Genomic DNA, 12162 nt, shown 5'->3' on the forward strand with positions numbered 1-12162 from the left:
CCCTCTTATTGAATCAAAGGAATCAATAAAACAAGAAAGTACCGGCGGAGTAAGTACTCCACAAGTTCCTATTCCTTCTTACCCCAGTGTCCTAATTACATCAACCAAATAATGACCAGCAATCTTCGACATTCTACGGAGTCTTCCCTCTTACATCCGCAAACCTACATATCACATCCAGATAAGCCAGACCTGCATCAGCCCACCTCATCTCATATCTCACTGCCATAAGTTGCAAGAACTCCGTACTTTTCCCAACCACCTACCTAATCGATGTATGTAGCCCAACTAAATAAGCCTAATCCTTACCTCATCCCTACCTCCGTCGGAGGAACTAACTATCCACCTTCCCCGATGTTTCCGTATGCATGGCCAACTCACCCGCCTCATCTCTCCTCCTCTTTTCTTGCGTATACTATACGCCAAACGCCCCAGCCTTCTTCACCGCGTCAGATCTGTGCGTAACCTGTATCCTGCAGCTTGAATTGACATATCAGCAAACTATCCTACTCGAGCGCAGTTTGTACTACGTATCTACGGTGTACGATCTGCTCACTCCCCTCCCAACAAACAACATCAAACGGTCAAACCAACCCCGCTCGTGTCTGTGTCCGTGTCCCCGACCGTGTATCCACAATTATACGAGCTGACACAGGCCACTACACTAATTCACTACCTACCTACCTAGTGATATGACTGACGTGACCTGACTAAGTTACGTAGCTAACTAATTAATTTGTTGGTTGGTTGGTTGGTTGGTTAGTTAGCTATCGGACCGACCAGCGACCTGACTGGGAAATGACTCCTTACCCGTCTTACGTACAGGCCAAGACCGTCGGGTCTACTATAGTGTTCGGAGTCGGTTTGCTCCTCATTCTTCCGGGTTATGGGTACAGTAGAGGTAGCTGGTTTGCTATCTGCTGACTGAGTGTAGAGTGGGCTGCAATTTGCCATTGCTGTGTTGGGATGTATGTATGTACATGTACAGTACTGCACAGTATGTTGAGCTAGACTTCTTTCTAGCAAATTTTTTCTGGCGTTGGAAGGGGCCATAGCTCCTTCTTTCTGCATTTCTTTTTCTCGATTTGGTCTTTGCTATTTGAAGAGTCGGGAAGGAGGGGAGGCGTGGAGGAGGGATTTGTTGAATGATCGATGGTCACGGGTGGATCTGGATTTTTCTTTTCTTTTCTTTTCTTTTCTTTTTCTTTTTCTTTTTCTTTTTCTTTTTCTTTTTCTTTTTTTTTTTTTTTTTGCTTTTAACTGGTATGGAATGGAATGGTGTGAGGGTAGAGCTTCTGCAATTGTTTCACCTTGCTATATATTGTAATCTCTGTGGCTTGGGGAGTACGCTGTGTCTTATTGTAGTCGTTCGCCGTCTATTCAGATGCTCTTTACAGTTTATGTATGTAGAGAGTCTCATATTGTCTTGGTATGTGTTGAGTATTTAGAAAATGTTGATTGATATAGCTAGAAATTCCAAGAATTCATTCAGACCGATCGATGGTAACTATCGGTTTTAGAATCCCGATTCTAGATTGACACTGGAAAACTCGAGAAGTGCCAGCTTCATGTAGGTACTATAAATAGAACTAGCCTTTCCATGCCTTGACTGGAACCATGTAAGAGGGTGATTTGCCCTACTAGTCAGGTAAATGACCGCTTACTATGCATACTAGGCTAGCACCTCCAGGGCCGCAGACAACCTTCCCTCAACTCGACCAGTGAGATGCACCGTCGACGTGCGTCCAAGCACGTGGTCCGTGCAAAATAACCTGTGTTTCTAAGAATTTTCTCAGTATAATGGCATGCAGCTACTCTATACGTAATGGACTTCCCTGACGAGCGGGGTTTCCATTTCATCTGGATTGGCACCTATCATGTGACTTCTGTCATCATTTCTCGCAAGGCTTCGCCCGGATTGAGAACGCAAACACTTCTGTCATTGGTATTCATGGTATTCATGATGGAGAATTTTCGCTCAACCCAGCAGAGCCTGAGCAATGACCTTGTCTCGTCTATATCGAATATTCTCGACTCAGAAGGCGTTCCAAACCTGCTTTGGGGCAACTATCTGCTCACTGTTTATGGAGTACCCACGGTAGTGGATGTCAGTCCTTTTTTTTCTTGGATTTTGGCGTTTATACTAATATCAAACATGGGGTTAGCTTTTGTTATACCAGATGATCTTATCCAGATCGCTTTCTCTTCACTCATGAGGGCTGGCTTTTCAACTTGTAGCCCAAACGAGGGTTGTCAGCATTCAGATAATCCACGTGTCCCGCCAGCTTCTAAACACCTGCATATTGATGATGAGCTTGCGACCTCGCTCTACCGGAAATCCGATGTGCTTTGGGAACAAGAAAGTCACATGTACTTGTCTGAGAACAATTCAGATGTCATGATTGCGTCGGACAATCGACTCCCGTTGGCGTCCCTCGGTCGTGGCCAAGGACGCTTTTTATCGCAGACTTGTACTGTGAAGATCCCTTGCGCTGTCAGATACTGCGAAGCTCTGGTCCTGCTGCTTTGTCGGGACTACGACACTGCCTATGAGACATACTGGATGGCTATTCTGAGCTATATGCTAGAGTTTGTTGATGGTACAGATCTCTTGGATGAAACTATGCTGCAAGAACGCTACAGAAAGTTTTATCATGTTCTTAAATTGGGAGATCCTGCGATGTTCTCAATATTTGATGAGTTTCGATTGAATTTGATTGAAGAGCGTCGTCTTCCGGTGAAAAATATTTGAAAAATGAATCGAATGTCGCTATTTCTTGCTACTAACGGACGCAATGAGACAAAGAGTAGGCCTCATTACCACGGGGTCACTACACTTCAAATGTCTTGTCACAATCAAACCCTTCCGACTGGGAGAAGTAATATCCTCTTTGATTCGAGGTTACTGCTTTCCCGGTCTTCGCGTCTTGAAAGTCACAATTGAAATGTGTATGCCCAAAAGCCCAAAGTTTGACAGCCCGATTTTCCCAACACGGCTCGGCCGAAAGGTCGCTCATGAATGCCGAGGAGATCTTGCTGTTAGCATGTCTGGGATCGGCAACCTTATCGTCGATTGATGGGCAGAAATGGGTAAACACGACCACTTTGCGCTCAGGCTCGGTGCGCGAGATGTGATCGATTTGCTGGTTTAGCCATGCTACATCGGCAGCGTGCGCTTCTTGATGGGCTTCGATTGTCCAGTCATCGATGAGGTAGAAGTCATTCAGACCGAAACTGACGCTTTCCTTTTGTGCTTGGGCCACCTGCGAGAACAAAGTACATCCAAGGATGGTGGTGGCTGGTGAGATGTCATAACGGGTTTGGTCCAGAATAACAAGTTCACCGAGCTCTTCGCCGCGTCCTCGAATGTGGTCCATTCTCTTTTTGAACCGGCTGATGGTGGACTTTGTCTCTGGCCAGCTGATGTTATACGCTTCGTGATTGCCCAGCACCAGAAAGACAATGCGGAAGGCTTTTAACTGTCTGCGGAGGAATTCGTACAGCCCCTCATCTTTGGCGTAGCCAATATCGCCCAGTAGCGCTAGATACGGCGCCTTGGGGTTGATTTCGAAGACATCGTATGCAGCAGGAGATTCTAAGTGAAGGTCTGAGATGATCTGGATCTTCATATTTGCTGGTAAGATGCAACGTGTGTGGGTCCTCTAGAGGTGGATCGTAGGATCCTTATATAGGCGTCGTCTACTGGAGGTCTCCGCCCGAGAGAGGGAGGATCCCGCCAGATTGGGCGCTAAGCTACATACAGTAATGTAAGCGAGCGGAGCTCGCTGCTACGGGCTTTCGGAGACTATAACGACCTGCAATTCTGTCTAAGACAGATCAATTTGGAAGATTAGGATAGACATTTAATTATAGTGGGAAGAAATAACCCTCAACAATTTGTCTTATCAGCAGACCTGATTCCACCTAATTATAGCCGGATATTAGTGTGGTGAACATGGAAAATTAAATTGCTGCGGTGATATCTGACACAATGTGGCTGCTGCAATTCGTTCTTCAAGACCTGACCACGACAGCTGCCAGATCACGCCAAATATCGTATTTCTTATCAAGTTGTTGCAAGAACGCCGTCAATGTCGTATCCGACGTAGGTTCCGGAATGTCACGGCGTAGAGAAGCATCCAAATGATTCCAAGCAAGCGACAGCTGAGTCGCCGAGTTGTCGATAGAGGCTGCTCGAGCGCTGCGAAGAAATTGTTGAACAAAGGCACGCGGGTTGCGACCCTGCTTGACGTCGCTTAGTCCATAGGTCATGTTCATCAGCTTCTTCAACCCTTCACGAGGACGCGGCTTGAAACGGTCAATCAGCGCTTGAAACCAGCCATCCTCAAGGGAGCGTTCGCGCAAATCATCCTTTTCCGTGGTAGTAAGCTCGATAGTAAACCAGTCATGCGCCGTGCCTCTCAAGCAACTGTAAATATTGGCCTTCACAGTGTCTTCGTCCATGGATCGAGTCACGTCACGCATTCGCTCAACGAAGATATACACATCTTTGTAGTATAGCTGGGGTTCTTGATTCTGAACATCTTTATCTGATGCCTCAGGAAGAAAAAATCCCATATCTTTGCTACTCCAAGCGACATGTTGAGCCGCGGGCTGGTTGGAATGAAGATGATGGGAATGGTGAGAAATACCACTTCTTGGTTCAGGTGAGGCAGGCGGGGTGGGCGAAGGATCTTGATCGCTAGCATCTCGATCTTGAAGAACCGCTTCTAAGTCCAGTAGTCGCTCATTAACCTGAGCTTGGTATTCTTGGAGCAATTTGATAACGTCATGCAAGTTCATTTGAGGGTTCTCTTGTGCTCCAGAATGTTGGGGGCCATTTACAGCTCGACCTGGAGCATGAGCGTGGCCAGATGGACTCTCTGGTGCGGCTTGAGCGAAACTTTGCGCGGGACTGACTGAGCCCATTGTTTTTACTTGTGTCTTCAAAAGAGACAGATTGAGGAAGACTGGAGCAAAAGCTGTTGGAGCTGTCGCATGTGTGGAGCGGCTTTCTCTGCACCGGATAGTCGCATATTAGTAGTTTGTTTTTTGACTGCCCGGTTAAAGTCTGAGGTGGCACGGTATGTTCTCGCCGATGGTTGTGATTGGTCTGGTATGATCTAAAGTCCTGCACACGCGTATCTATGAGGTTATTGTCGGAGCTTGATGCCGCGCTGTTCCTTGAAGCGTTATTGGCCCCCTGGTTCTTTTAGGCCCACTTGTATCGAATTAGTTTGTACGCAGTGATGATTAAAACGTGAATAAGAATGTCTTCAAATGACTTCAAACTTGATAAGTATCCTGACATGAAATGTATACTAATTGGAGTCATCATCCTTACGTTGAGTTTTGATTTTGCACTTGACACAGAAGTATAGTATACACTCCAGCCGTACATGAAAGGTCTCAGACCAAACTTGTGCCAGAGAGTGCCAAGCCCCCACGAAATAGATTCTGTTAGGTATTGACCTGGACCTTCAAGTAGAGCCAGACCTCGGCACAAGTATGAGACAGATCGCGGATTCGTTAGCTTTAACTCCGTTATAATTTGGAGCTGCCCTCGACTAACTCCGTTGCGGAACATGCAATTGGTAGTGTTGCTATGACGAAGGGAGCTAACAATGAGCTTAACTGGTAGATCAGGACTCTTTATTCGCCGCACGTGTGCAAATTGTTCGAGAGATCATTTAGCATGACTGGTCCTCCGGACTTAATAAGTTAACTCCGTCCTAGGCGTGTCAGGCTTGCAATCGGTAACACCAGGAGAAAGTAGTATGGGATAGTAATAAAGAGGTTTCTCGCTCCCTCCTTGAATCTGCAATTTTTTTTTTTCAATCACGTGTCTTATAGTCTTGAGGCTTTCTCAGTCAGTCACAAGTCTACTGGAATTCTCGTTGACCAGTACTAACTTTCCGGATAGATGGAATATGCATGGTAAGACTCTCCGCAAACACCTTGGCGGCATCGAGCCAACTGCCTTCCAAAAATTGCTCAACATTCAATTGCTGACCTGCGGTGAATTATGACACAGACCGGGGGATTCGGGCCTCAAGGTCTCAAAGGTGATACTGGGTACCATGGGATACGGCGCCCCAGAATGGCAGGGTTGGATGCTGAATGAAGAAGAATCTCTTCCACTTATTGAACACGCTTACAAGAAAGGCATCAGAACCTGGGATACTGTAAGAAGAGAAATTCGGGTGCAAACACGCGAGTTCTAACCGTTTTTGACTAGGCCGATATGTACTCCCATGGCAAATCCGAAGAGATCGTGGGAAAAGCTCTGAAGAAATACAACATCCCCCGTTCCCGGGTGGTCATCTTAACCAAATGTTTCTTTGGTGTGGACGATGAGGGAAACTTTCCACCCCCTCTCTCGACCGGGAGACAGAACGCGGGTGACTTCTTGCGTCGGTCTTTCTCGCAGACACGTCCTGGAGGCCGTTGATGCCAGTGTTGAGCGATTTGGAACTTATATTGACGCTCAAGGCTTTGATGCTTCCCTCGAATGGTGTATCGATATAGTCGGAGCACGGGCCAGAGGCCATTTCGGCACGCAGGCCTGAGTGTTCAAGATTTAGAAGATTGACCTTCTTCTAACTAGTAGTATTCCTGCCGCCATTCCGCTCAAACTCCCCTCGTGGTGCGCGACTTCAACCCTTTTTTCCCATTATCGATACAGAAACCCCTTGGAAAAGAATGCCCATATCAGATATTGGCCCGTCATAACTCAACAGCACCTGCACCACCTGCGTTATCTAGCGCTATAGCATCGCTGTCCCATATTCAGGTATCATGAACCAAAACCCCTCTGTATCTCATTTTTCCCTCCCGAAGAGTCTCCATCGCCTTCTCGATTCCATCCTGACTCAATGGGAATGTCATCACAATAGGTCTGATGCGGTGACGGGCAGCAAATTGTAACATCTCGTGCTGGCTACCTCGAGCTGCAGGTAGACTGCCTTGGATCCGCAAAGCCTTCATGACTAGGGGCAGATAGGGGAACTTCATCTCCTCCATATCTACCGTAAGAGCATAGATGGTTCCTCCCGGAGCCATGATCTGGAAAATAGATTCCCAATTTGGCTGCTTGGCTGACGTGACAAGGAGGTGATCCAGAGGTTCCATCGGGGGAGGGGAATCCGTGAAAGCATGGAACTCGCTGGCCCCGAGAGCCAGTGCTTCATCTCGTTTAGACTGTGTTCCTGACAACACCGCCACTTGACAGCCCATCTTTGCAGCGAATTGAATGGCAAGATGTCCTAATCCACCTACCCCAATCACACCCACACGCTCGGTCGGTGCAACTTGGAATTTATGCAGTGGCGAAAACACTGCACTTCCGGCACACATCAAGGGAGCTGCATCAGCATTGGATATTTCGTCCGGGATTTTGTAGAGAAAGTCTTCCGGCCAGATAGCCGCCCGAGCAAAGGATCCTTGGTCGGTACTGGATTCGCCATAGATCTTTCTTTGATCGCAGTATAGTTCTTCTCCACGCAGACAATACTTGCATTGACGGCAACTACCATGTCCATATCCCCAGCCCACACGGTCTCCTCTGTTTTCACAAAACTTAGTTAGAGCATTATCAATGCGCATAGGGAAAGCTCAATGGAATCAAGAAAAGGAGAAAGTCAAACGCAAGCCTACATCTTGATAGAGACAACTTTGGTGCCGATTGCTTCAACAAGACCAGCCCCTTCGTGCCCGAGGACAATATCAGCATGCCTGTAGTGCTCGTCGGTCCCACAAAGACCAGAGTGAGTAATTTTGACGAGAACCTCATTCTCAGTAGGCTCGAGACATTGAGTACGACGTTCCACAATCTCCCCATTCTCAGAGCCTTTGAAAACAGTGTATTCCAGCATTTTGAAGAAGGATTAATAAAGTGTTGTGCCACTTGAATATAACGATAGATGGCTAAGTATGCCAAATTCCTTAATGACCATGGGAGCGTAGGCATTGTGCTGTCATATTGAATGATAGTTATAATAGACAACGGTGGCGTAAGAATTCTAGATATTGTCCTAGAATTGGCCAATCACACCAAAGCTTCGCTGGGTGAATTTCTCGCTCTCTTGCCTCTTCGGTGGGCCGCTATGATCTCGGCCACATGAATCTTTTACAGCTAGTTTGCCTGATTTGCCAATTCTAAATCATGCTATGAAACATAACGTCACCTTGATCGGACTCGATTGGTCAATTCCGCAGCAAGATTTGCCGTCGGCAATCCAAAGGCCCAAACATCTCTATAAGACACTCCAGTAGCCATCTCATTGTGTTTATTCCTGTATTACTTTCTCACATTGTTATTATTCCGTCGCAAAGTATTCAGTCGCAGCACAGTCTACACATTCTTTATCTCAACATGTCCACTCTCCAGGAGAAGAACAAAGCCGTGGTGCAGAAGTACTTTGAGGAGTACTGGGGCAAAGGCAACGTCGACGTCGTGGACGAGGTTTGTGCTGACAATTTCGTCATCGATTATCCTATGCATGGCCCTCGTCGTGGTAAAGAAGCGGCCAAGAAAATGCTACTTGAGTTTCGAGAGGTAAGAGAACAGGAGGAACCCTCGGGAGACAGACCTGACCAGACTAATATTTTCATTGTCAATAGGCGTTCCCGGGTATTTCCTTCCACGCCTACAAGTTCCCCCTGATTGCTGAGGGTGACTACGTGGTAGGCCGCTGGATTGGGGGCGGCAAGCACACCGGCCGGGAATTTGATGACCTTGCAGTTGGCAAGCTCGACAAGCCAAATACCGGAAGAGAGGTTTATTTCTCGGGTACAACTATTTTCACTTTGGAAAATGGAAAGATTGTGGATGAAATTGGCGAAGAGCAAGCTCTAACAGCTCTGCAGCAGCTAGGGCTAGTTCCGCCTCCTAATCCAGGCAAAGAGATCAAGTATGATGCGGAGGGTAATCATATTTGAGGGTGAGAGGCCTTGAAGGCAAATGTGTCTTCGCAATGTCTTGTCATTAGTCTACTAGTTTGCTTCCTAGCTGTCTTGATGGAATGGCTTATAATCTATTGTTGATATTGTTGCTTCGTCCGAGCAACTTTGGCACTAGCTGTCCATCTGTAGCCCGTAACTTAATTCTCTAGTGTATCACTAACCACCATGCTTCTTTGAAATTGAGTTTATTGATCATCGTATATTTTCATGCCGTCCATTTGGCCATTAATCTCCTGAACAATGGACTTGTGTAGGACCTGAGAACGGCGTCCCGGAGTATCTGGGTTCCTGGGAAGCCCATCCTGGGATTTAGAGGTTCCCAGTTCCCGCGGAAACGGTACCGGTCGACATCATCCCTTGGCCACCTCCGATCAACATACAACGCGCTCAAGTCTACACCAGGTTCATTGCTCCATTTATCGGATCTGTAATTTGAAAGTTTCCCAAGTCATGTTCTCGTCGCTTTTGCGATATTTTCCCCAGCTCGGGAGGAGATGGAAACCCCTCAGTTTCTCTAACCCGAACTTCGTCCGCATACCTGAAGCGCAGAAAATTGAAGAAGAGACTCTGCCAGACTATGTCGTTTCGCACTCTTATCCAATCCGAATCGGGGAAGTTATCAAGGAGCGATATCAGGTCATTGGCAAACTAGGATTTGGATCTACCTCGACTGCATGGCTCGCACGGGATATGGAGTAAGCCCTCTCATGACTTTCAAAGACAGTTTTTCAGATATACTTATGTTCTAGAAATTCAGTCACCGCCGTTATGTCATGCTCAAAATATTCGTCCAGACCTCATTCATGGGTCAACAAGTGGATAACGAGCTCTCCATATATAGGCACATAGAGCAATCTCCAACCGCCCATGCCGGTCGCGATGTCATAAGAACGTTACTTGATGCATTCGATATCGACGGGCCTCAGGACAAGCATCGATGCCTTGTGCATCCCCCACTATGGGAAAGCGTTCTAGCCTTCTTACGCCGCAATCCAGTCGAAAGACTACCCTCCGCAGTTCTCGCAGTCGTTCTTCATCGTCTTTTCTTAGCCTTAGATTATCTTCATACAGAGTGCCAGGTCGCACACACTGGTTTGTAACCTAATATACCTACCACTTCTTTCTGTACACCTGCAATTTACTTACTATCCTCCCTATCAGATATCAAGGCCGATAACATCATGTTCGGTATCAAGGATGATTCAGTCTTCACTGATTTTGAGGAGAACGAACTTCAACGACCTGCTCCGCGGAAAGAATTGAACACAGACGGAAGGATAATCTACGCCTCCCAGGAACTCAAGATACCAAAAAAGGTTGCAGCCCCAGTCCTTTGTGATTTCGGCTCAGCCGTACATGGTAATGAACACCACTCGGTTTTCATCCAACCTAAGATCTACCGAGCACCTGAAGTGATTCTTGGGGTTCCTTGGACGTATAGTGCCGATATCTGGAATGTGGGTTGCATGGTAAGATGAACCGTCCTCGGAATTGGAATTTGTCAGTCTGAGAAGCGCAACGCGCTAATCGTCCAGTTTTAGATCTGGGATATTTACGAAGGCGGTTCCTTATTTACAGGCGAGGACCCCGAGTTTGAGAGATATCGGAGTCGAGCACATCTTGCGGAGATGATCAACCTTCTTGGTCCTCCACCTTCTAGTCTTCTTTCTCAAGGGCTGCTAACAGACAAATTCTTCTCAAAGGAAGGCAAGTTATTCTTGACTCAGATTACCCAGGAGCTTTGAGGTCCAAACCCACTAACTATATGGCTTTAGGTAGTTTCCTCGCTCCAGATTTATTGATTGATCGGGTCCCGTTTGAGGAGAGGGAGACCACCCTTGAGGGCAAAGGGGAGCGAGAGGCCTTTTTACGTTTCATGCGGAAAATGCTGCAGTGGGAGCCTGAGAAGCGTAGCTCCGCTAAGGAATTAGCGGAGGATGAATGGATCCATAGCCATATGTAGAGCAATTTTCCATGTTCAGCGGTCTTACTCTGTACGATAGAATGTGAAGATATAAACAACAATCTTATCAACCAGCATCCTTCTATTTAGCTGCAAATTTCAGGCTTGAGATATCCTCTCAGGTTATCAAGCAGGGGACGGTCGATACTCCTATTTAGATACGGTTGGCAAAACAATGTTTGTGTCTAGTTAGCACAAACAATTGACGGCATGCCTATCACTGGCCGATTTGAGACAGGGATAATACAAGGCATTTCTAAGTAGCGCCGCTAAGTCACCAGCAATCGAAAGTAATAGGTTGGAGGTGACTGAAAGGTTACAGGGCATCTGTTCCATCGGAGGAAGAGATTCACCTATTTTAGCTCTAATCCTTCTTACTAAATCCTGGCCCCCTCTTTGATAGTCTACTTGTGATTGACACGTCAGACATAGCTACGTCAATAAGATTGGAAGCCTACCAGTCGCAGGTACATCGAATCGTGATTAGATTATTGAAGTGCTAGATGATCAGGCCTCCCGATTTTGATTCTGACGCAATAAGTATTTCTCCGGGCATTGGAGCGTGACTTGGATACCCCGGTAAATCAGCCAGGGTGTAAGACCGGGGTTAAAGTTATAACTAATCGACTCCACCCCCTAACTACCCCAGGTTTTTCCGGACATTGAGAGTACCCCCCTTTTTGGTATTTCGGAAGTCAGAATTGCAGTCCCTGTAAAGTAATGAATATCATTCGACTGATTTGATACTTTTACCAAGCTCGCGTTCTCTCTGATACGTCCATTCAAACGAACTATGCTGATTTTCGCCCGTTCCCATCCTCATCTTCGACACGAAGCCTCGCTCACTCGGTTGCGTCTCAGGCTACCGAGTCGTACCCCAGTGACCTACCAACCCACTCAAACCAAAAATTTCCGAACAAAACAAGATGCTGCTCCTCGTGGTACAGCTCTGAGACCGATGGTCCGAAAACTCCAAAGACCCATTGCATCGCTGTTGAATTGGTTTTCACGCTCTCAAACCCGACGACCATACATCACCCAACTGTGCCTTACACCGCTGATATTCTGTCTGGGTGACTTTTCCGCACAAATGATAGGAGATGATGATTTCGACTATCATCGCTCGCTGCGGAGTGTCATCATCGGTCTTGTGATCGCGATTCCTAGTCACGAATGGTTCCTGTTCTTAGGGCGACGGTTCAATTACAGCTCACCCTCTCTGTCTCTGGGAGCAA

At 46.9% G+C, this 12162-nt stretch overlaps 5 protein-coding genes across 5 annotated transcripts; 3 read left to right on the forward strand and 2 right to left on the reverse strand.

Moving 5' to 3' along the window:
• Positions 1–2831: 2831 nt before the first annotated feature.
• Positions 2832–3629, reverse strand: LDX57_002074 (uncharacterized protein; the record flags this gene model as incomplete). The annotated part of the gene is made up of 1 exon (XM_046083718.1): positions 2832–3629. One exon carries the CDS (start codon positions 3627–3629, stop codon positions 2832–2834), a length of 798 nt encoding a protein of 265 aa, XP_045939681.1.
• Positions 3630–6080: 2451 nt separating this feature from the next.
• Positions 6081–6451, forward strand: CSH1 (CSG1/SUR1-like protein; the record flags this gene model as incomplete). Its single annotated transcript, XM_046083719.1, has 2 exons — positions 6081–6185; positions 6239–6451. 2 exons carry the CDS (start codon positions 6081–6083, stop codon positions 6449–6451), a joined length of 318 nt encoding a protein of 105 aa, XP_045939682.1.
• A 338-nt stretch (positions 6452–6789) lies between these two features.
• Positions 6790–7874, reverse strand: LDX57_002076 (NAD(P)-dependent alcohol dehydrogenase; the record flags this gene model as incomplete). The annotated part of the gene is made up of 2 exons (XM_046083720.1): positions 6790–7564; positions 7657–7874. 2 exons carry the CDS (start codon positions 7872–7874, stop codon positions 6790–6792), a joined length of 993 nt encoding a protein of 330 aa, XP_045939683.1.
• A 500-nt stretch (positions 7875–8374) lies between these two features.
• LDX57_002077 (ester cyclase) lies at positions 8375–8940 on the forward strand (the record flags this gene model as incomplete). The annotated part of the gene is made up of 2 exons (XM_046083721.1): positions 8375–8557; positions 8623–8940. The coding sequence occupies 2 exons, from the start codon at positions 8375–8377 to the stop codon at positions 8938–8940; spliced, it is 501 nt and encodes a 166-aa protein (XP_045939684.1).
• A 434-nt stretch (positions 8941–9374) lies between these two features.
• On the forward strand, positions 9375–10830 carry LDX57_002078 (uncharacterized protein). The gene is made up of 4 exons (XM_046083722.1): positions 9375–9659; positions 9722–10056; positions 10126–10671; positions 10740–10830. Exons 1-3 carry the CDS (start codon positions 9415–9417, stop codon positions 10440–10442), a joined length of 897 nt encoding a protein of 298 aa, XP_045939685.1. The 5' UTR covers positions 9375–9414; the 3' UTR covers positions 10443–10671; positions 10740–10830.
• Positions 10831–12162: the final 1332 nt, after the last annotated feature.

The sequence above is a fragment of the Aspergillus melleus genome, assembly GCF_016097325.1.
Source record: "Aspergillus melleus strain CBS 546.65 chromosome Unknown contig1, whole genome shotgun sequence".
NCBI lineage: Eukaryota > Fungi > Ascomycota > Eurotiomycetes > Eurotiales > Aspergillaceae > Aspergillus > Aspergillus melleus.

Coding starts and splice junctions, on each gene's coding strand:
- LDX57_002078 (XM_046083722.1), top strand. CDS start 9,415: ATGTTCTCGTCGCTTTTGCGATATTTTCCCCAGCTCGGGAGGAGATGG. Junction 9,660..9,721: donor TGGCTCGCACGGGATATGGA/GTAAGCCCTCTC, acceptor CTAGAAATTCAG/TCACCGCCGTTATGTCATGC. Junction 10,057..10,125: donor GTGCCAGGTCGCACACACTG/GTTTGTAACCTA, acceptor CCTCCCTATCAG/ATATCAAGGCCGATAACATC.